Here is a 22,354-nt window from a genome sequence, read left to right as displayed (position 1 = left end):
CTATTTATCACAACAAAATACCTTGTGAACAAGAGGTTTTCCATCACCAAGGGGCTTTCCAGAGATTGCATCAATAAGATAGATTACTGAAACAAGATCACAAAATATATGGTGATGAATTAATTAATGTACTTGCAAGGATAAATATATTATACATTATGTACCATAAATATATTACAGGATAATAAAGGAAGAAACTTTCCTTTGCAAATAAAGGGAGAGGAACAGACAAAGGAAGCACATGTTGAGGTCAGTGCAGGAGAGAGAGAGCGAGAGAGAGAGAAAGAAACTGACACAGCAGTGAACCTGCACAGTTACTGCCTTAGCTGTTTGAATTCATGTATCGCTATCAGAATGCATCTGGGAAAATTAACAAGCATTGAAATTCACAACTAATCTTGGAGGAAGCTGTTTGGGAGAAGTCACAGCACAGAAACAAATAAGTTAATATTTAAGTGTGGCCTTAGAGTGAGTTTTTTTCTTAATAATATGTTTTACTGAGATATGTCCCAGGGAGATAGTGAGGAAAGAGATCAACCTAAGACTGGTACAGTTGAGAACAGAAGCGAGTCAAACAGTCAGGGCAGGCAGGGACAAAGCAGAGAACAAGGTAGGAGTGATAAATTAAACTGCATTTATTTCAATGCAAGGGGGGGCCAGGGAAGGCAGATGAACTCAGGGCATGGTTAGGAACATGGGACTGGGATAACATAGCAATTACAGAAACATGGCTCAGGGATGGACAGGACTGACAGCTTAATGTTCCAGGATACAAATGCTACAGGAAGGTCAGAAAGGGAGGCAAGAGAGGAGAGGGAGTGATGTTTTTGATAAGATAGCATTAGCGCTGTACTGAGGGAGGATATTCCCAGAAATACATCCAGGGAAGTTATCTGGGAACTGAGAAATAAGTTACTGGAATTGTATTATAGACCCCCTAATAGTCAGAGGGAAATTGAGAAACAAATTTGTAAGATCTCAGTTATCTATAAGAATAATAGGGTGGTTATAGTATGGGATTTTAACTTTCCAAACATAGACTGGGACTGCCATAGTGTTAAGGGTTTAGATGGAGAGGAATTTGTTAAGTGTGTACAAGAAAATTTTCTAATTCAATATGTGGATGTACCAACAAGATGCAAAACCTGACCTACACTTGGGAAGTAAGGTAGGGCAGGTAACTGAGGTGTCGGTGAGAGAGCACTTTGGGGCCAGTGACCATAATTCTATTAGTTTTAAGATAGTGATGGAACAGAATAGACAAGATGTAAAAGTTAATGTTCTAAATTGGAGAAAGGCCAAATTTGACAGTATGAGGCAAGAACTTTCAAAAGCTGATTGGGGGCAGATATTCGCAGGTAAAGGGACGACTGGAAAATGGGAAGCCTTCAGAAATGAGATAATGACAGTCCAGAGACAGTATATTCCTGTTAGAGTGAAAGGAAAGGCTGATAGGTATAGGAAATGCTGGATGACTAAAAAAATTGAGGCTTTGGTAAAGCAAAAGAAGGAAGCATATGTCAAGATTGAGTAAATCCTTTGAAGAGTATAAAGGCAGTAGGAATATACTTAAGAGAGAAATCAGGAGGGCAAAAATGGGACATGAGGTAGCTTTGGAAAATAAAATTAAGGAGAATCCAAAGGGTTTTGACAAATACATTTAGGACAAAAAGGTAACTAGGGAGAGAATAGGGCCCCTCAAAGATCAGCAAGGTGGCCTTTGTGTGGAGCTGTAGGAAATGAGGGAGATACTAAACATGTATTTTGCATCAATATTTACTGTGGAAAAGGACATGGAAGATATAGAATGTAGGAAAATAGATGGTGACACCTTGAAAATTTCAGAGGAGGAAGTGGTGGATGTCTTGAAATGCATAAAAGTGGATAAATCCCCAGGACCCGATCAGGTGTACCCTCGAACTTTGTGGGAAGCTACGGAAGTGATTGCTGGGCCTCTTGCTGAGATATTTGTATTATCGATAGTCACAGGTGAAGTATCAGAGGACTGGAGGTTGGCAAACGTGGTGCCACTGTTTAAGAGAGGTGGTAAGGACAAGCCAGAAACTACAGAGCAGTGAACCTGACATCGGTGGTGGGCAAGTTGTTGGAGGGAATCCTGAGGGACAGGATGTACATGTATTTGGAAAGGCAAGGACTGATTATGGATAGTCAACATGGCTTTGTGCCTGGGAAGTCATGTCTCACAAACATGATTGAGTTTTTTGAAGAAGTAACAAAGAGGATTGATGAGGGCAGAGCGGTAGATGTGATCTATATGAACTTCAATAAGGCGTTCGACAAGTTTCCCCCATTGGAAACTGGTTAGCAAGGTTAGATCTCATGGAATACAGGGAGAACTAGCCATTTGAATACAGAATTGGGTCAAAAGTAGAAGACAGAGGGTGATGGTGGAGGGTTGTTTTTCAGACTGGAGGCCTGTGACGAGTGGGGTGCCATAAGGATCGGTGCTGAGCCCACTTCTTTTCGTCATTTATATAAATGATTTGGATGTGAGCATAAGAGGTATAGTTAGTAAGTTTGCAGATGACACCAAAATTGGAGGTGTAGTGGACAGCAAAGAAGGTTATCTCAGATTACAATGGGATCATGATCAGATGGGCCAATGGGCCGAGAAGTTGCAGATGGATTTAAATTTAGATAAATGTGAGCTGCTGCATGTTGGGAATCTTAGCAGGACGTATACACTTAATGGTAAATTCCTAGGGAGTGTTGCTGAACAAAGGGAACTTGGAGTGCAAGTTCATAGCTCCTTGAAAGTGGAGTTGCAGGCAGGTAGGATAGCGAAGAAGGTGTTTGGTATGCTTTCCTTTACTGGTCAGAATACTGAGGGCAGGAGTTGGGAAGTCATGTTGTGGCTGTACAGGACATTGGTTAGGCCACTGTTGGAATACTGCATTCAATTCTGGTCTCCTTCCTATCGGAAAGATGTTGTGAAACTTGAAAGGGTTCAGAAAAGATTTACAAGAATGTTGCCAGGTTTGGAGTATTTGAGCTACAGGGAGAGGCTGAACAGGCTGGAGCTGTTTTCCCTGGAGGGTCGGAGGCTGAGGGGTGACCTTATAGAGGTTTACAAAATTATGAGGGGCATGTGGATAGGGTAAATAGGCAAAATCTTTTTTCTGGTGTCGGGGAGTCCAGAACTAGAGAGCATAGGTTTAGGGTGAGAGAGGAAAGATATAAAAGAGACTTATGGGGTAACGTTTTCACACAGATGGTGGTACAGGTATGGAATGAGCTGCCAGAGGAAGTGGTAGAGGCTGGTACAATTGAAACATTTTTTTCAGATTAGATTAGATTATTTACAGTGTGGAAACAGGCCCTCTGGCCCAACAAGTCCACACCGACCCTCTGAAGAACAACCCACCCAGACCCATTCCCCTACATTTACCCCTTCACCTAACACTATGGGCAATTTAGCATGGCCAATTTGCCTAACTTGCACATTTTTGGACTGTGGGAGGAAACCAGAGCACCCGGCGGAAACCCACGCAGACATGGGGAGAATGTGCAAACTCCACACAGACAGTTGCCTGAGGCAGGAATTGAACCCAGGTCTCTGGCGCTGTGAGGCAGCAGTGCTAACCACTGTGCCACCCAATTTAAGAGACATTTGGATTGGTATATGAATAGGAAGGGTTTGGAGGGATATGGGCCGGGTGCTGGCAGATGGGACTAGATTGGGTGGCATATCTGGTTGGCATGGACGGGTTGGACCGAAGGGTCTGTTTCCATGCTGTACATCTCTGTGACTCTATGATTCTAAAATGACTCATTAGGTAAATCCTGAGTGGCAAACAAAATAACTTCAAGTATTCATGTAATGGGAATATTTATGCCCTGTTTATCACCTTGCATCTGTGAGCAGTATGTTGAAGACTTAAACTGTGTTGTATCCAGACTACACACAATCTCTTGAAAAATAGACATGATATTAAAATCTTGATTTCACCAGATTTCCATTCAAACTACAGAGTAAAAAACTGGGCTAACTTCCATGGCACCACTTCAGCAGTGATTGTTCTTAAGAGTATGGCCTCTGGGAATTAAGCAGCCATATCCGTGATAGCAAAGATATAATGACGTCCTAAATTTGTTTTTTGTAGGGGTCCAACAAAATCCACCAATGCCCTATTAAATCGTTCCTCAAAAACTGGTATGGGAATTAAAGGGGTCAATTGGGCTGACATGTTTTTCGCATCATCTGACAGTTGTGGCACATTGTATAAAACTGCAGCAAGCCTTTGTAAAGACATGGCCAGTAAAAATATGCTCTATGCTCCCACATTCCATCCATCAGAATTTCAGAGCTACAAACTGCTTTGTTGTGCTTTCCGTCAAGGCTTTTTTCTCTGCTACAGCCTTCTGTATCCTGATTTGCACTGTAGCTTCCAGTGAACATAACATATTTTAATATTTCTTGGTGATATTTGGGTGATACCATGATCAGTTAAACACCATTTACTCTTTATTACTGGTTTGTGAGGAGATCTCCACTTTCTCATCAAAGTCCCATTTCTCATGTTGCAACATTCTCGAATGTTTTCATTTTCAACTTCAGTTTGAGTCAATTGGGATACCTTATATAATTCTGGACTGCTTGCTGAACCTTGTCGAAGAAGCCTTATTATGCTTTTCCTTTGGATTATCCAAATCCCCAAAGAAAGCACCAGATAACCAAATATCTGACTTTGGAACCAATCTGATCTCTAATGATAGGATATATTTAGCTTCTGCTTGCATCACTGTGCATGAAGAAAAAATCCCAGAAGCCCTTTCCTGAAAAGTCTCTGTTTCCTTCACTTTGCTTCACTTGGTCTTTCTGTTATTACTGCAGAAGCTGCAACCTTCGATTCTGAAAAATTATTCCCTGGGAGTAAAGGCAAAATACAGTCACCATAGTCTTACCAGACCATAGGGCTGTTCTCTCATTTGAGACAGATGACTGGTGATAGTTTAACCTGAGGGTCACCATGCCTCAGGCTGAGAATAAGAGTCCTTCATTGTAACTTTAACCAGTGTGGGAACTGAATACAAGCTGTTGGCATCACTCTGCATTACAAACTTGCCCTCTAGCCAACTGGGTTAACTGACTTTCAGTACTTTCCCCAGATCTACTCCGCAGCTTCCAGCAATCTGCATAAAGATGTCCCATATTGTGACAATGGAAAAATGTGGGCCATCGGATATATTGTTCATTTGCAGCACTTTCCGTTTTGGCCTGAGGAGGAAATCTGTTTCTTCCCAACCGTGTCTACTTACCTTTGTTTTACCTTCTATCTTTCTGGGGTTTGGATACAAAAAAGGTTTGGATTTATGGATCAGATCTTAATTGTCAGCCAGCTCAGCTGCCTATCTTGATGTCACAACCTTCAGGTTTTCTACGTAAGTTCGCTCCGAATGGATGGTGTGAATTTTTAATTTCTTCCAACAGGATTACTTCCCAAAGGGTTGCATAATTAGCCTCTATTTTAATGCCCACATCTAACACTCTAAGTTATTTTACCCTCTCAAATTCTTTACAAGTTTGTACAGCTTGCTTACAGCTTGCTGTATAATGCATTATGTTTGTGCAAAACAATAATGGAATCAAGTAAGTTGGCATTTCTTTGCCAAAATAGGAACTTTTCCATAATACCTTTATCATCAGTCTTATCTCTCACTGCAATTGTATCGTTGCTCAGTGAGATGGTCTGTGAGCTCAGTATGTCAGTTCTCATCCCTGGAAACTTTGGAGAAGAAATAAGGCGACCCTCATACGAATACAAATAAATCCCTGCTCCGTCAAGCAGCAGAAAATGTCTGAACAAATAATTGCACAGTGAAGAGGTTAGTGAAAACAATCAGAATTATTTGAAATTTTTTAACATTAAATATATGAAAGTATAGAACAATTTTCATTTTATATTATCATTTTCACATCTTTGAATTGAATGTGATAAATAAAGTTACAGAAGGTTTGGGCATTTTTAAAAGTAACATCTAATTGATGTTTTCAGCCAAACTATAAATTAGGGCTAATGAGTTACAGCATGCCACAATTAAGTTTTTAAAGATGTTTTATTAATTCTACCATTTTGTAAGCTGCTTTCTCATTAGATTCTCTGAGTAGAAATTTCCACAACCTGATGCAGTGAGAGTCATGGCTAGGAAAGTGACTAAATAGGGTGAGAATGAAAAAAAAACTTATTCTTGACAACAAAAACAACTTGTTCAATCTTCCCTTCAAGCCTTAAATGCAAAGCTTAGAATCCTACCCTTGAATGACAGAATTACTTACATGCATTTGCATCCTATTAGTGCCTCAATTCACCATCTTAATTTTGCACTTCCAATTCTCCTCTCTTCCACATGAACCTTAACAGTGCTAAAACTTAGCAGGTAAATCAGAGTAGATATCTGGTAACTGGTCTCTCATTGTCCATTGCATCTCGTGAAATGCCTGTGCTGGACTTCTACCTTCTCTTTACATGGAACAGCTTCTTCAGCACTAGGTCCATGCATAGTGTATGGCTACTGTTCTCCTCAATCCTTCATCCACGCAACTCAGTACCCGTAAAGTACTAGCCTCATAACAGGATCAAGCTTGTTCCCAGTTTTTGGAGGTGAGGGAAACCTAGAATTTGCAGGTTTTTTTGTCAAGTCATTTTGTGCTTGGGGTCAGCCAGGCAGCTCATGGATCCAGACAGGATGGTTTTGTGCTGACATGGAGATAGGCATTTTATGAGTTTTCACTTGCTTTTCAGTGCAAATTGACTTTGGGTCTTACTTGGACGCATTTAGCATTTGTGGGTGATGTGGCTTTTTTCTCAATCACACAAGTTCTTGTGTGCTGAGTTTCAGGTTGCCATTTAGGGAGTTTTTCAATGTAAAAGAGAAAAGAAGGGGTGCATAGATGAGCAAATGTGTCAGTCATTCAAGAGGTGGACATTTCCATGTATGCCACAGTGCAATATCAACATCCTAGCTGCAGCAGGTGCCAGCAGCTCACTTGCCAAACACTTGAGTGTGAGAGTCATATGAGAAGAGTACTTAGGGGGAAGTCAAGGGGATTGTCTGATTACAGTCCAGAGGTTGGTCACAAACAATGCTCTACCAGAATACGTGGATCCGTGTTGCTCAATAATAATCAGTTGGCAGTCCATGGAATTTTGAACAAGGAATTCCCAAGCCTAGATGGGTTATTTTGTACTTGTCACTGAGGGAATGGGCACTGTGTTAGGGGCCCATGCAGTTGCTAGAATGGGAGCTCACAATGAATGAGAGGGTTCTGAGAGTTCTCAAAGTTGGGTTTGAAGCAGGTTGTGGTTACTCTGAACTCTCATGGGGATGGTTTAGGGCCAACAAATGAGTAGGAATCTCCAGAGTTTTGAGCTCTGGAGGTAAAGGGGGTATATTGATTGTTATGTTCAGGGGCTCAACCAAAACTGGTGAGACTAAAAGATCATTGGGGCTCCTGGACAGTAATACAAAAAGGAATATCAAGGATGGAGGGAATGATGTACTCTTACTGTCGCTAAGTTGGCATTCCAAAGATCAAGGACATGTTCCAGGTACCTGGGTTTTAATCCTACCATGATAGGTGATGAAATTGGAATTCTATAACATCTGGAATTAAACATCTAATGACTGTGGGTTGACATAAAGACCACCTGGTTCACAAATATCTTTAGGGAAGGAATTCTGCAGCCCTCACCTGATTTGGCCTGCATGTGACTCAAGACCAACAACAACGTAGCTGACGCTTAAATGCCCTCTGAATTGGTGTAGCAAGCCACTCAGTTGTAACAAACTGCTAAAAAACTTCAGATAAAGGAATGACAATGGATGGACCACCTAGCATTGAACTAGGCACTGAAAATGGCAATGGTAAACTCAGCCCTGTTCATCCTGCAAAGTTCTCCTGACCAACATCTGGGAGGCAGTGCAATAATTGAGAAAGTTGTCTTTCAGGTTAGTCACATAACAGCCTGGTATAGTCATACTCATGGCATCATACCTCACACACCATGTCTTAGACAACAGTGTTACCATTCCAGAGTGCATCATATCCCACCAATATGACAGGTCCACCAGAGGTATACAGACAAGAAGTGAGTGCCTTGAACTCCTCAAATGACTCCAGACCTCATTTAGTCTCATGGCATCAGGTCAAACATGGGGAAGGAAATCTCTTGCTAATTATTATGTACCATCCCCACCCTTAGCTAAGGAATCAGTATTCCTACATGTTGAACACCACTTGACAGAAGCATTCAAAGTGGCTATGATAGAGAATGTAATGAGTGCAGGGAACTTCAATTTCTCATTGGAACACCACCACCTGGAAGTTTCCCTGCAAGCTAATCATCATTCAGTCTTGAAAATATATCACCATTGTTTCAGTGTCATTGGATCAAAATCCTGGAAGTTCCTCCCTACAATATTGAGACAGCATCATTCTCCAGGAATTAGGGAGCAATCTTGTTTTACTTTTATGCCATATTTTCAAAGTTTAGGCATAAGCAGTAGTGTGAGAGGCCATTCCTAGATTGCAGCATCTGAATTGTTGCGCAGCTGGGCTTTAGATGTGGTGACATAGGTGTGGAAGCCAAAAGGTGCCAGCGGCAGCAAGCACTTTCACCTCACTCATCACAAGATTTAGCAAGTAAAGCATCGAACATCTCGCTGGCATAACTTGTGAGCTGAAAAGAAGAATATCATGCAAGGTAACTTGTCTTGCACCATGATAGAGGTGATGTTGAGAAACTAATTTGCCATACACTTTAACTGTAAATGAGAAAAGTTAACCCTTTATCTCAGTGGCAAGCATATTTTCTTGAGTAGGAGCATAGCCTAACGATTATGTTTGTAGTCCTTTCCCAAAGTTATTTTGAACTAAGAAATGCACTGTCTGTGATTCAAACTGCAGCAACCAGTTATGAATATTCTGAGAAAATGAAACACCAAATAACATTTTCTTGAATCATAAATCAAATGTTAAGGGATAACATAAATGTAAGACTCTATTCAATCATTTTAGGATTAAAATCTTTCAAAAATAAATTACATAATATTTAAGTCTTTATTGGTAAGATAACATATCAATGTTTAGCTAATTGCTTGCATTATAGTAATTGCATTTTTTTACATTCCGAAGAGTCATTTCACATAATTGACTGAGATTCAAACTACAAATAAGAATCCTGCTTATGTATGTGGAAGTTATATTTAATTTAGAATATATATATAAATAAATAAATGCTAATCTCTTACCTCTCTGCCTGTAGAATTAAACTAACAGTACCTTCTTTTAAGTCAAACACCAGTGGAGTATTCCAATTTTTTGTACTGAAATAAAACACAATAAACAGGGAATGCATACTATATACATTTATACATATACAAGGTTGCGATTAGTAAAGAAACCAGAGTATGTAACTCATTTGAGAGATAACATTTATCCAACTAAAGTTAAACTCACTTTAAAAGATTTGGCTTAATGTTTATTTTTTAAGAGGAATGAAGCCAAAAATAACTCTGATTCTATTAAAGTAGATTATTACACATCTTCTTTGCATTATTATCATATAATAAAACTACTAAAGTATAAATTTGCTGTAAGAGAAATGAAATTGACAAGATATCCAAAATCCACTTGGCAAAGGATGCTGCATATTTTCAAAGAAAAGATTTTACTAACCTATACACATAACACTGCAGTGAGGTCACAACCACCAAATGCTCATGGGATAATGACGCCTTTATTACCCGGTCACGGAATTCTAAAACATCAAGTGCATCATTCACCACATTTCGCACCTGTTAGAAAACATAATTAAAATTAATTACTTTAAAATATATTTTCCTACTCTTTATTTACAAGGTATTGTTCTTCAAGGGATGTGTCTCCAATAACTAAGATAATGACTCTTTCCATAACGCTTAAAATTGACAGAGAGCCACAGTGAAATTGAAATACATAAGGCCTACTCTTTTTCCTACATTTCAGTAAATTCATTCTTTGTTTCACATGTGTTTCTAACAAAACCAAAATCAAATTAGAAATCACTGAATTGTTTGAATGACTTACAACTGGTGTTGTCAGATGATGATGTCACAAGATTAAAATAGAGTTGGGAGGAGTCTGTGACGCAGTAGAATCTGTGGTCAATTTCAACTGCATTAAGCACTATACGGTCAATTTGTAACTGATCAAGGTTTTTATTTGATTTTGATAAATGCATATACTTGGTAACTTGTGACTTTTTTAAAATCAGGGTGAATGTGCTGAGATTGACTGCTGGATGTAGCATGACCACACAAAAAATATTTCCTTTTTGTTGGCTTTTCCACAACTTTAAATTATCTGTAGAACAGACACTCTTGTGGCCACTTTAGTTAACTGCAGAGGCAAATCTCTGAAGAGCAATTTATTTATATCTATAGAGTAACTATTAAATTCAAAAATATTTTATATTTTGAACATTTATATCACAGATTCTGTCCCATTGACAATTCCAGGCCATACATTTGGCTTTCTCTCTTCAGAGGGACGCATTTTTCAGTGGATCTCTTTCTAAGCAAACTACTCAAGAGAAATCAGTTGCAGGGAATAGCCAGAAATACAAATCGTGCTGCATTTCTGATTAGCTCCTTTATTTCTGTGGCAGCCAAAATTGCTGGATTGCAATCTGTCAGCGAGAATGACATAGTACCTAGCCAATAGATGTATTTTAACTCCTTTTGAATCTCAAGAGAAAATCCTTGGATAAGCCTGTTCATATTTTGATTAGTATCCCAAGTGGCATGAAGCGCTGTTATAGAATCATAGAATCCCTACATTGTGGAAACAGGCCATTCAAGCCACACTGACCCTCCAAAGAGCAACTCACCTGGATCCCCCCAACTACCCTATCCCTGTAAATCTGCATTTTCCATGGCTAATCACCTAGCCAGCACATCCTTAGACATTATAGGCAATTCAGCATGGCCAATCCACCCAAACTGCACATCTTTGGAAGGTATGAGGAAACTATAGCACCCAGAGGAAACCCACGCAGACATGGGGAGAATAGACAATCGACTGAGGGTGGAATTGAACCCGGGTCCCTGGCATTGCGAGGCAGCAGTGCTAACCGCTGAGCCACCATGCCACCCCAAATCTATTGTTACATTGTGTTAATTTCTTTTCACATTTTATTAAATCATGGAATGATAGGAAGAAGGACACAAATTCTGCAACAGAGGTCTATGCCTTTAGCCCCTATGCTGGTGTTTATGCTCCATTTGAGCCTCCTCTCACCTCACTTCATCAAACCCTAATAAATTATGGCTAAGTAACTGCAATCAAACCTGAGCTCTGCAGATTTAAAAATTAATGATTGGAATCTGGCTTCTACTGACCAGAAGGAGAGCATTTGGTTTGTCATGCCATTTCTTTGATATAGCTGATAGCATTTCTTTGATACAGCTATATAACTAAACTCACCCTCTGTTCATTTCAAAGTTATTGTGTGCAAAACTTATGAAAATGATTTTTACTTTATAATTTTTCTATTCCTATTACATAAAAATTATCATGAAAAGCATGCAAAACAGTTTTACATCATTATTAAAAAAATCTCTAAAACAAATATCCAGAACAGAAATAGAATAAACATTCGGAAAACAAGGATCACAATATCCACACATTTGTTTGGACCTTTGAAGTGCAAAAGATTGCCCCTACAATGCTGCCAATGAAATCAACTTTTTCCTTAAGTACACATTCATTCATTTCTCTAAAAGTCAAAAAGAACTCTGTTTTATTATTTAGATTTGATTTTTAAAGAACTATACCTGCATTGATCTTCGTTTGGTCAATGTAATTTCAAAGTTCTTCCATTCCCAGTGCTGTTCTATGATATGGGCAAAGATCACATGGCCATTACCACAAGCTCCAGCTATTTGAGTGCCATCAACTGACCAAGCAATGTTGAATACACTTCCTGTATTTGGCTTTTCAAGTGCATAAGACCACTGTAACAATAAGACAATATTACATTTTATTTAAAATGTTTCAGGGAAAATCAATTGCTTAGGTATCTAATTGATATTTCATTTACAAAAAAGGTAACAATATGTTAATGCAGGTTTTTTTGTGGACTGTAGAGAGTCAGTCGTGTCTGCATAACAAGGTTTGTTTTGCATGCAAAGTTCACACCCACTCGACCCACGTGGCAGCATGGTGCAGCACTGGCAAGTGTCAATTGTGTATTTTTTCACTGTCTTTAATTGTGTTTAATTTCACTGTGAAAATGCCAAAAAGAGCTGCAGATACACCTATGCGTAACAATAATAAAAATAAAAGAAGGCATTTGGCGTTGTCAATAATGCAGAAAGTGGACTTATTGCAGAAGATTGTTTGTGGTGTGTCTGTGCGGTGTCTTATTGAAGATTATGGTGTCAGAACTACCACTACATATGATTTAAAAAAACAGAAAGACAAGTTACTGAAGTTTTATGGTAACAGTTTTATGGACCATAACTAATGAAAAATAGGAAAACACTGCATAGGGCAAAAAATGTGTTGATGGTGGAATTCGACAACGAAGAAGTGAACGGATACCACTAACTGGCTTGATGGTCATGAAGCAAGCTAGAAAATATCATAAAGAACTGACCATTGAAGGCGAATGTCAATATTCAGAAGGTTGACTGCAGAAATTTAAGAAGTGTAATGGTGTAAAATATCTGAAAATCTGTGGTGAAAAAGCTTCTACTGACCATGAAACAGCTGAAAATTATATTGACGAATTTGTCAAGATAATATCTGACGAAAGCCTTTGTCCTGAACAAATTTACAATGCTGATGAAACAGCTCTCTACTGGCACTATGTTCCTAGAAAAACATTAACAATGGCTGATGAGAGAGCACGAACAGGTTTTAAGGACATTAAGGACAGGTGAACTAATCTTGGGTGCAGCAATACTGTAGGCATACACAAGGTGAAGTTGGCAGTGATTGGAAAAAGCAAACATCCGAGATGTCTGAAAGGTGTACACAATTTACCTGTGCATTATTATGTAAACAAGAAAGCATGGGTAACCCAAGAAATTTTTTTTCCAACTGGTTCAGTAACCACTTCGTACCAGTGGCATGGGCTCATTGCAGGCATGCTGGACTGGAAGAAAACTGTAAAATTTTACTGTTTCCGGACAACTACTCTGCACATTCCTGTGCCGAACGTCTTGTGAAAAGTAATGCTTTCAGCATTTACTTGCTCCCTAATGTGACATCTGTATTACAGCCTTGTGACCAAGGAACTTTACACTCCATGAAGAGCAAGTATAAAGACTATTTTTACACTGTATGTTGCTGCAGTAAACAGAGGGGTAGGAATCCAAGACTTCCTGAAAGCGTTTAGTGTTAAGGATGCCATTTATGCAGTTGCTAATGCTTGGAAGGATGTTGATAAATCAACATTAACAAATGATTGGTACAGACTGTGTCCATGTTTTATGTAAATTAACCTACAGATGAAGACTTTGAAGAATTTGGTGTCACTGATGAGAAAAGGATGATAGCAAACCTTGTAACTTATGCACAAAGTTTATTGGACGAAAGTGTGAATAAATTACAGGAAGCTGACATTGAAGAAATGCTGAACATTGACAATGATGCACCTGTCTTGCATTCCTTGAGTGATGGGAAAATTGCTGAAATGGTGTTAAATACAGATAAGCATGAGGATAGTAGTGATGATGATGATGACTTTCTGAACACAATTGAAAAAATCCCCATTCACGATATGGTGAAAATGTGTGATCAGTGAATTGCTGGCCTTGAACGACGTTCATTTATCAGTGAGCAAGAGATTATGACAATTTACTCAAGTAAAGAGAGATTATTTAGACAGGAACCTATGTTAATGAGACAGATGACACTTGAAGAAGTCTTTAAAAATGCTATCTGCCATAGTGCTGAAGCTGTGTATGTTTAAGTTTTACCGAATGTTTTTCTTGGAATGTTGAGTATTTATGGTCTATGTATTTCATTTATCACCATATTACTCTATAAATAAACTGTAGTAGTATTTCTAGTCTTTATTTATCCCACTTCGTGTGAGTATTTGCTGCTGTATTGATACTTGATTACGGGGTGCTGCCCTGGATCCTACAGGGGGCGCTATATTTGTTACAAAATCCGAAAAATGCTAAATTCCTAAAAACAGCTGGCCCCAACAATTTTGGATAAAGGATTGTATATCTGTAAAAAGTGCCACAAATAGAGTCAAGTAAGAGTGACATTATAATTATAATGAGCAAGACAAGGCTCAACTATCTTTACAGGATCTTGAAGAGATTGGTCGTCCAAAAATCTACACCTCAGGGATCATAGCTACCTAGAAGCTTAATTGGACCAGCTATACCAATACTGTGGCAACAAGAGTAAGTTAGAGCTTGGATGCTGACCAATGGGTGGTTCACATCTTGTCACTTTAGGCCTAACAAGATAACAGACTAAAGTCAAGGGTAATCTCCATTTACTTGGATGGTTGCAACCCCAACAAATTCAGGAAGCTCAGCACCATCAGGGACAGTGCCATCCACTTGATCAAGGTTCTAGATGATATCTACTCACAATGTACTGTGGCACGAATCATCGACAGGATGCTCTCATCCTGTGACTCGCCCTAACTTCTCTTCTCTGTCATGGTTTCTAAACTCCTGTTGGGAAACTGATGTCCTGCTCCATTGACTTTGTTTCTATCACATGACTGAGCATTCAAGTTCCCTAGCTAGCCCCCATGCCAGCTAACATTGCAAGCAGTTTCCTTTTATCACATAAAATTCTTTTCTGTTTTTACATGGTATCTCCCTTTTGCATTGAAAACACTTATTAACGACTTAGTATGCATACAGTCAATTGGTACAGAACTTGAATATTGCTTTAAAAAGACGCATGCTGTCGAAGTTTTTTATTTTGCACTCATCATCATCACCAAGACAGATAATTCCTTTCCTGATACAACTTCTTGTTGCCTTTGAAATCTGGTATTCTTGCTTCTGTCCTGATGAGTGCAAAGCAAAAAAAAATGACAGTATGCTTATTCTTTCAGCAAAGATTAAGTGCTTGTTTAGGTGAGCCTATTAATGCATATTCCTCAAACCACAGATTTTCTACACTCTGTTAAGTGTAGCATAAATAAGGTTACTCCCTTCCTCAGTGTACAATCTTACAACCACATTCTATTCTTACATTTGCAAACATTTCTGGTAATTGTTAATTTACCAGATTTGATGTTACATTAAACAGTGCAATTGTTAGAAATAGCCAATCACAGAGTCATAGAGATGTACAACATGGAAGCAGACCCTTCGGTCCAACTCATGCATGTTGACCAGATATCCCAACCCAATCCCACTTGCCAGCACTCAGCCTATATCCCTCCAAACCCTTCATATTCATATACCCATCCAGGTGCCTTTTAAGTGTTGCAATTGTACTAGCCTCCACCACTTCCTTTGGCAGCTCATTCCATACCACCCTCTGCGTGAAAATGTTGCCCCTTAGGTCTCTTTTTATACCTTTCCTCTCTCACCCTAAAGAGCTATGCCCTCTAGTTCTGGACTCCTCCACCCCTGGGAAAAGCCTTTGTCTATTGATCCTATCCATGTCTCTCACGATTTTATAAATCTCTATAAGGTCACCCCTCAGCCGCCGACATTCCAGGGAAAACAGCCCAACCTATTTTATTTAAATCATCTTCTTAAATCCAAGTATACTTCTAATAAACTAAAAAATACAGTGGATGCTGGAAATATGAAATAAAAGCAGAAAATGTTGGAGGGACTCAGCATATCTGGCTGCATCTGTGGAGAAAGTAACAGTTAACCTTTTGAGTCCTATTCTGAAGAGAGCCATATTAGATGTGTGAATATACAAATAAGTAACAAAAGTTGGCCACTCAGACTTTCGAGCCTGCTCCACCATTCAGTAAGATCAGGTTGATCTGATTTTAACCTCAACTCCACATTCCCGCATATCCCCGACAATCTTTCATCTCCTTGATATTCAAAGACTTGAAACACTAACTCTGCTTCTCTCTCCACAGATGCTGCAAGAGCTGCTGAATTTCTCCAAACACTTTTTATTTTTATATAGTTCAAATGCATTTATTTTTAGTTGAAAGATATTTGGAATATCAGGTTGATGAGTAGCAGTGATAGAAGCCAATATTATACGTACAGAAGTGGAATAATATAGTAACTATTATTAACTCAGATCTTCTGATCAGGATCAGAAACCCTTTTTCTGACCAGCTAAGACAAAAAAAATCCTTATCTTTGAAGGAGCTCTCTATAGAACTATATGATCTTCCAGGCTAGGAAGCTTACCCAGCTAGCAGTGATGTGGCATGGTATTGAAACTACAAGCATCTTTTTGGGAGTATCAGCAGGATGGGGGATGGTGGTGTTGGCAGTGAGATATTGGTGGGTGGATCAGAGAGAGGATATTGTGCTTTGGGGTCGTCAGTTTAATACCTACCCAAGAGTCAAAGAAGGGTTCAATCCCTCTAACCTTTTTTGGATGACTTAGCTAAGACAGTTGGAAAGTTGGAACAACTCCAAAGCATCTGATTCTGACTCTATCGGGGACTTTATTGGAGGCTTCAGATACTGATAATTGATCATTGGAAGATTCAACTTCCCAGGGGGTCAACTACATCGGGACATCTGCATGGTCCCAATGTGACGGTGCTATAATGACTATCTTCCCATTGGAAGACATGAATAATCATGTAGGTAAAAACAAGGACTGCAGATGCTGGAACACAGTGTCTAGATTAGAGTGGTGCTGGAAAAGCACAGCCGATCAGGCAGCATCCGAGGAGCAGGAAAATCAATGTTTCAGGCAAAAGCCCTTCATCAGGATTGAGGCAGGGTGCTTGCAGAGTGGAGGGGTAAATGAGAGGAGGGTGGGGGGTGGGGAGAAAGTAACATAAGAGTATAATAGGTGAATTGGTGTGGGGATGGAGGTGATAGGTCAGAGAGGAGGGTGGGGGAAGGTTGCAAAGATTACAATGGGTGAACGGGGTGGGGATGAAGGTGATAGGTTAGAGAGGAGGGTGGAGTGGATAGGTGGAAAGGAAGATAGGCAGATAGATCAGGTCATGAGGGCGGTGCTAAGCTGGAAGGCTGGAGCTGGGGTGAGGTAGGGGAAGGGGAAATGACGAAACTGGTAAAATCCACATTGATGCCATGGGGTTGAAATGTTCCAAGGCAGAAGATGAGGCGTTCTTCCTCCAGGCATCGAGTGGTGAGGGAGCAGCGGTGGAGGAGGCCCAGGACCTGCATTTCCTTGGCAGAGTGGGAAGGGAAGTTGAAACGTTGGGCCACAGGGCGGTGGGGTTGATTGGTGCGGGTGTCCCAGAGATGTACCTTAAAGCGCTCTGCTAGGAGGCATCCAGTCTCCCAAATGTAGAGGAGACCATATCAGGAGCAACGGATACAATAAATGATATTGGTGCAGGTAAAACTTTGATGGATGTGGAAGGCTCTTTTGAGACCTTGGATGGAGGTGAGGGAGGAGGTGTGGGCGCAGGTTTTGCAATTCCTGCAGTGGCAGGGGAGGGTGCCAGGAAGGTGCCAGGACCTGACCAGGTAGTCACGGAGGGAACGGTCTTTGCAGAAAGCGGAAATGGGTGGGGAGGGAGATATATCCCTGGTGGTGGGGTCCGTTAGGAGGTGGTGGAAATGTCGTCGGATGATGTGGTTGATGCGAAGATTGGTAGGGTGGAAGGTGAGCACCAGGGGCGTTCTGTCCTTGTTATGGTTGGAGGGGTGGGGTTTGAGGGCAGAGGGGCAGGATATGTGTGAGATGCATTGGAGGGCATCTTTAACTATGTGGGAAGGGAAATTGCGATCTCTAAAGAAAGAGGCTATGTGGTATGTTCTGTGGTGGAACTGGTGCTCCTGGGAGCAGATACGGCGGAGGCAAAGGAATTGGGAACACGGAATGGCATTTTTGCAGGAGGTAGGGTGGGAAGAGGTGTAATCCAGGTAGCTGTCGATGGGTTTGTAAAGAATGTCAGCGTCAAGTCGGGCGTCATTAATGGAGATAGAAAGGTCCAGGAAGGGGAGGGAGGTGTCAGACGTGGTCCAGGTGAATTTAAGGTCGAGGTGGAATGTGTTGGTGAAGTTTTTGAACTGCTCAACCTCCTCGTGGGAGCACGAGGTGTCGCCAATGGAGTCATCAATGTAGCGGAGGAAGAGGTGGGGAGTGGTCACGGTGTAACTACGGAAGATGGACTGTTCTACGTAGCCAACAAAGAGACAGGCATAGTTGGGCCCCATATGGGTGCCCATGGCTATTCCTTTGGTCTGGAGGAAGTGGGAGGAATCGAAGGAGAAATTAAGGTTGAGGATCAGTTCAGCCAGATGAATAAGTGTCGGTGGAATAATCATGTGCAATGTGTAATGTTGATGTGTCATCTCCTGCTATAATTTCAATCTTTGCATATAATTTAGTCAATAACTTCACCAAAATAATTACCTAACTCAGAATCTAATGTACTTTTGCACTCTCCCACAAAAAGAACACTGTGCTGTGAAGTGTTACTGTACAAGCAACAGTTATGATCTTTCATCTTCATTAATGAGGCATCTGAACTTTTCTGGAACTTTTTGAACAAATTGAGTTCCTTTAGGCCCTCTTAAAAGTTGGTCTGAGGGAATGAAACAGTAGCTTTCTGTTGTTTACATTTCTCTATGCCTCCACGTATTCTTGCACCACAAATACAGCTGACATTTATCTGATGACCTTTGACTAAGGGAATCAGCACTATGCACATGTAGGTAGATGGCAGCTACTAAGCTTCTGGGAGATTTTAAACTTAACTCTTTCTCTGCCACAGACTATTTGTATTGTCAAAGTAACATTGCTGTGGACAGGAAAAAGCTGTAAATAAGTGAACCAAGACTGATTTCAAAAGCATCACTAATTGTGGAATCCTTATAATAACTGTGGTTGCTCAGCAGACTATTCAAATAGATATGGTTTCTTCAATGAAAAGTACTTTAGCAGATGTCTATTAGATATGTTTACTCTGCAGTGTGTTTCTTTAACAGCATTTTAAGAACTATAGTTTATGATCAAGTAAAATAATTCTGTACAGGTCGTTCTGTTATAATGTGTGTTTCATTCACACGAATTTGCTGTAATGCGACTGACAAATTGGGGATACTGTTTCTAAAGCACAAACGTTTAAAACGTGTGTTGGCTGCAATGCGATTACATCCCCAACACTTTAAGCCCTGTATCTAAAATGCTATTTTTCTGTAACATGGGGTTGCACAAGGACATAACCAGCGTGTTATAGAAAAGCTACCTATACTATAATTTATTCTATAATGCTTTTTGATTGTTCTGCTAAGAACAAATATAACATGTTACTTTCTCTGAATGCATCTATATCATAGACAATAACCTAAAGTTAGACCTGTTTAATTTATCTAAAACTAGATATAGGACAGATGTCAGAGGTAGTTTCTTTGCTCAGAGAGTAGTAAGGGTATGGAATGCTTTGCCTGCAACGATAGTAGATTCGCCAACTTTAAGTACATTTAAGTCGTCATTGGACAAGCATATGGGCGTACATGGAATAGTGTAGGTTAGGTGGGGTTCAGATTGGTATGACAGGTCGATGTGCTTATTGACTGAATCTGTGGATGAGTGCCATGCCTCTAGGAATTCCCTGGCTGTTCTCTGTTTGGCTTGTCCTATAATAGTAGTGTTTTCCCAGTCGAATTCATGTTGCTTGTCATCTGTGTGTGTGGCTACTAAGGATAGCTGGTCGTGTCGTTTCGTGGCTAGTTGGTGTTCCTGGATGTGGATCATTAGCTGTCTTCCTGTTTGTCCTATGTAGTGTTTTGTACAGTCCTTGCATGGGATTTTGTACACTACATTGGTTTTGCTCATGCTGGGTATCGATATGATCCTATTTAATACTTTTCAATCATTTGGAATTTGATCCAAGGTCCTGAAAAATACTTCCAGAAGAACTCATAATAACTTTAACTAGGTTCATTAGGTCTTTGGGATGAAAGCTGGAAGAACAGGGAGCCTGATTTACCTAGAGTTTCAACTACTCCCTTATTTACAAAAGCGTTGCATGGTCACTTGTAAACTGTACCCCAGTTCTGGCATTTTTTACCTTGCTTCTGTGTTGAGCATTATTTAATAAGAGAAGTTAAGTACTTCAGCAATTTGACTTTCTTCAGATACCACTTTCCCTTTCTCATAGTTGGTTAATTTCCCTTTGCATCTTTTCTTTATGTATATGAAGAATTATTTGTAGTCAGCTTTATGTTTCTAGCTATGCTTTCTCGGTGATCTTGTTTTGCAACGCTTATCAGTATCTTGCCATTACTCACCCTGCCTCTATAGATTTCCTCAATCTGTTATTTGCCTAAACAATAAAACATATTGTACATTTTCTTTTCTTACACATAGTCATGTTAGCTTTTTAAACAAATTAGAAGTTAAACCATCTATTAAAACATGAAGATCACTCACTTTTAAGCGTAACTGTCCTCATTCAAAATTAGATATGAGTAATTACAATATGAAAATACTGCACAATCTTTGAGTTGGTGTCTCTCCACTAGACATACATTGAGAATGGATTCTTTCTTCAGTGCTTGTTCTTTTTATGACAGCAAATCTGGGAACCCACTCAAACTCACACTGTATCATTCTGAGGTACTTTGATTTATGCATTGCATCACAGTAATCTTTTTTAACTGGAATACTTCAGCAGATTATAAAGCTAGGACTTGATCTATGTATGTGACTTGAAAGTAAATGGGAAAAAAAAAGTAATACAAGAAACAAATATTGCGGATTTTAAACTCACTAGTCGACAACAAATGGAGCGCCATAAGAAATAAATGTCATATTCACCAAACAAACTAACTTTATGTAAAAAGCAATAAAGAACAAAGCATTACGATACATACCTGCATGGATATAGAGGTTTGACAAACCACTATAGCATAAAAAAAAGTAGAAGGATTATCCTTGGCTTGCAGTTTTCATGCTCATGATATATGGGTAATAAATAAAGATTAAATTATTTCTTCAGCGCAGGCAAAATTTTAAAAGTTTGGATCAGAAGCAGGTCAGTTGACCCTTCGAACCTGATTGGCCATTCATCATTCAAACTTGGATTGTTTTCATTGGAAAGATGGAGGCTGAGGGGTGACCTGATAGATGTCTACAAAATTATGAAATATAAATAGGGTGGATAGTCAGAGGCTTATTCCCAGGATGGAAAAGTCAAATACAAGAGGGCATAGGTTCAAGGTAATACAGGGAAAGTTTAGGGGAGAAATGCAGGGAAAACTTTTCACAGAGCATGGTAGGTGCCTGGAACACGCTGCCAGTGGAAGCAGGCACATTAGCAATGTTTATGGTGTGTCTTGATAGACACATGAATGGGAGGTGAAAGGAGAGATAGAAGCCACATATGGGCAAAACGTAGCATGTCTAAATAAGGACGAGGAATCAGTGAAGATTGATGGGCGGAAGGGCCTGTTCTTGTGTTGTGTTGTATTGTGTTATATTGTATTATTATCATGGCTGATTATCAAACTCAGTAACCTGTATCTGCTTTCACCCCATTACCTTCGATCCTTTTGACCCGAAGAACCAGATCTAACTTCTCCCTGAAGATATTCAATGTTTGAATGTCAGTCCTGACATCCCAGGAATCAGTCTGGTAAATATTTAGTGCACCCCTTAACAGCCAGAGCATCTTTCCTCAGATAAGGAAATCAAAATTGCACACAATACTCCTGGAATAGTCTTACCAAAGCCACTGTACAGTTGCACAGACACCCCTCTCCTGTACTTGAATTCTCTCACTATGAAGGCTAATGTACCATTTGCTTCATCACCTGCTGCAACTGCATGCTTACTTTCAGAAACTAGTGTACAAGGACACTCTAGTCTCCTTGCATCACCCTTTTTCCCATTCACTGCTATTCAGGCAATAATCTGCCTTTTTGCTTTTACTATCATGTTGGATAGCCTCACATTCAACCACATTATACTTTATGTGCCATTCATTTGCCCACTCACTCACCTTGCCCGTTCACTGAGCTGAAGCATCTCTGCATCCTCCTCACAGTTCATCCTCCCACTCAGTTTTGTGTCCTCTACAAGCTTGGAGATATTACATTTAGTTCCCTCATCTAAATCATTAATATATATTGTAAATAGCTGTGATCCAAGCACTGATCTCTATGGTAACCCACTAGTCTGGCTGTCATTCAGAAAAAGAGCCATTTGTTCCTGTCTGCCAAACAA

At 39.8% G+C, this 22,354-nt stretch overlaps 1 protein-coding gene across 10 annotated transcripts in view; it reads right to left on the bottom strand.

The window, feature by feature from the left end:
* Positions 1-22,354, bottom strand: part of ift80 (intraflagellar transport 80 homolog (Chlamydomonas)) — a 229,777-nt gene that overhangs the window by 44,794 nt on the left and 162,629 nt on the right. For all 10 annotated transcript variants that reach the window (XR_015759197.1, XM_087993642.1, XM_087993645.1 and 7 more), the window contains 5 exons: positions 11,839-12,018; positions 9,701-9,819; positions 9,274-9,348; positions 5,657-5,820; positions 22-86 (listed from right to left, as the gene is read on the bottom strand). Coding sequence is in view for 9 of the 10 variants with exons in the window: in XM_087993642.1 (XP_087849768.1) it covers positions 22-86; positions 5,657-5,820; positions 9,274-9,348; positions 9,701-9,819; positions 11,839-12,018 (603 nt within the window). In the remaining variant the exon portion in view is untranslated. The remainder of the gene's footprint in view (positions 1-21; positions 87-5,656; positions 5,821-9,273; positions 9,349-9,700; positions 9,820-11,838; positions 12,019-22,354) is intronic.

Source organism: Chiloscyllium plagiosum, unplaced genomic scaffold, assembly GCF_037043375.1.
Source record: "Chiloscyllium plagiosum isolate Xiang-an unplaced genomic scaffold, Cpla_swu_hap1 HiC_scaffold_13, whole genome shotgun sequence".
Lineage (NCBI taxonomy): Eukaryota > Metazoa > Chordata > Chondrichthyes > Orectolobiformes > Hemiscylliidae > Chiloscyllium > Chiloscyllium plagiosum.
The sequence above is the reverse complement of the archived record's forward strand: the minus strand, read 5'-3'. Positions and strand labels throughout refer to the sequence as shown.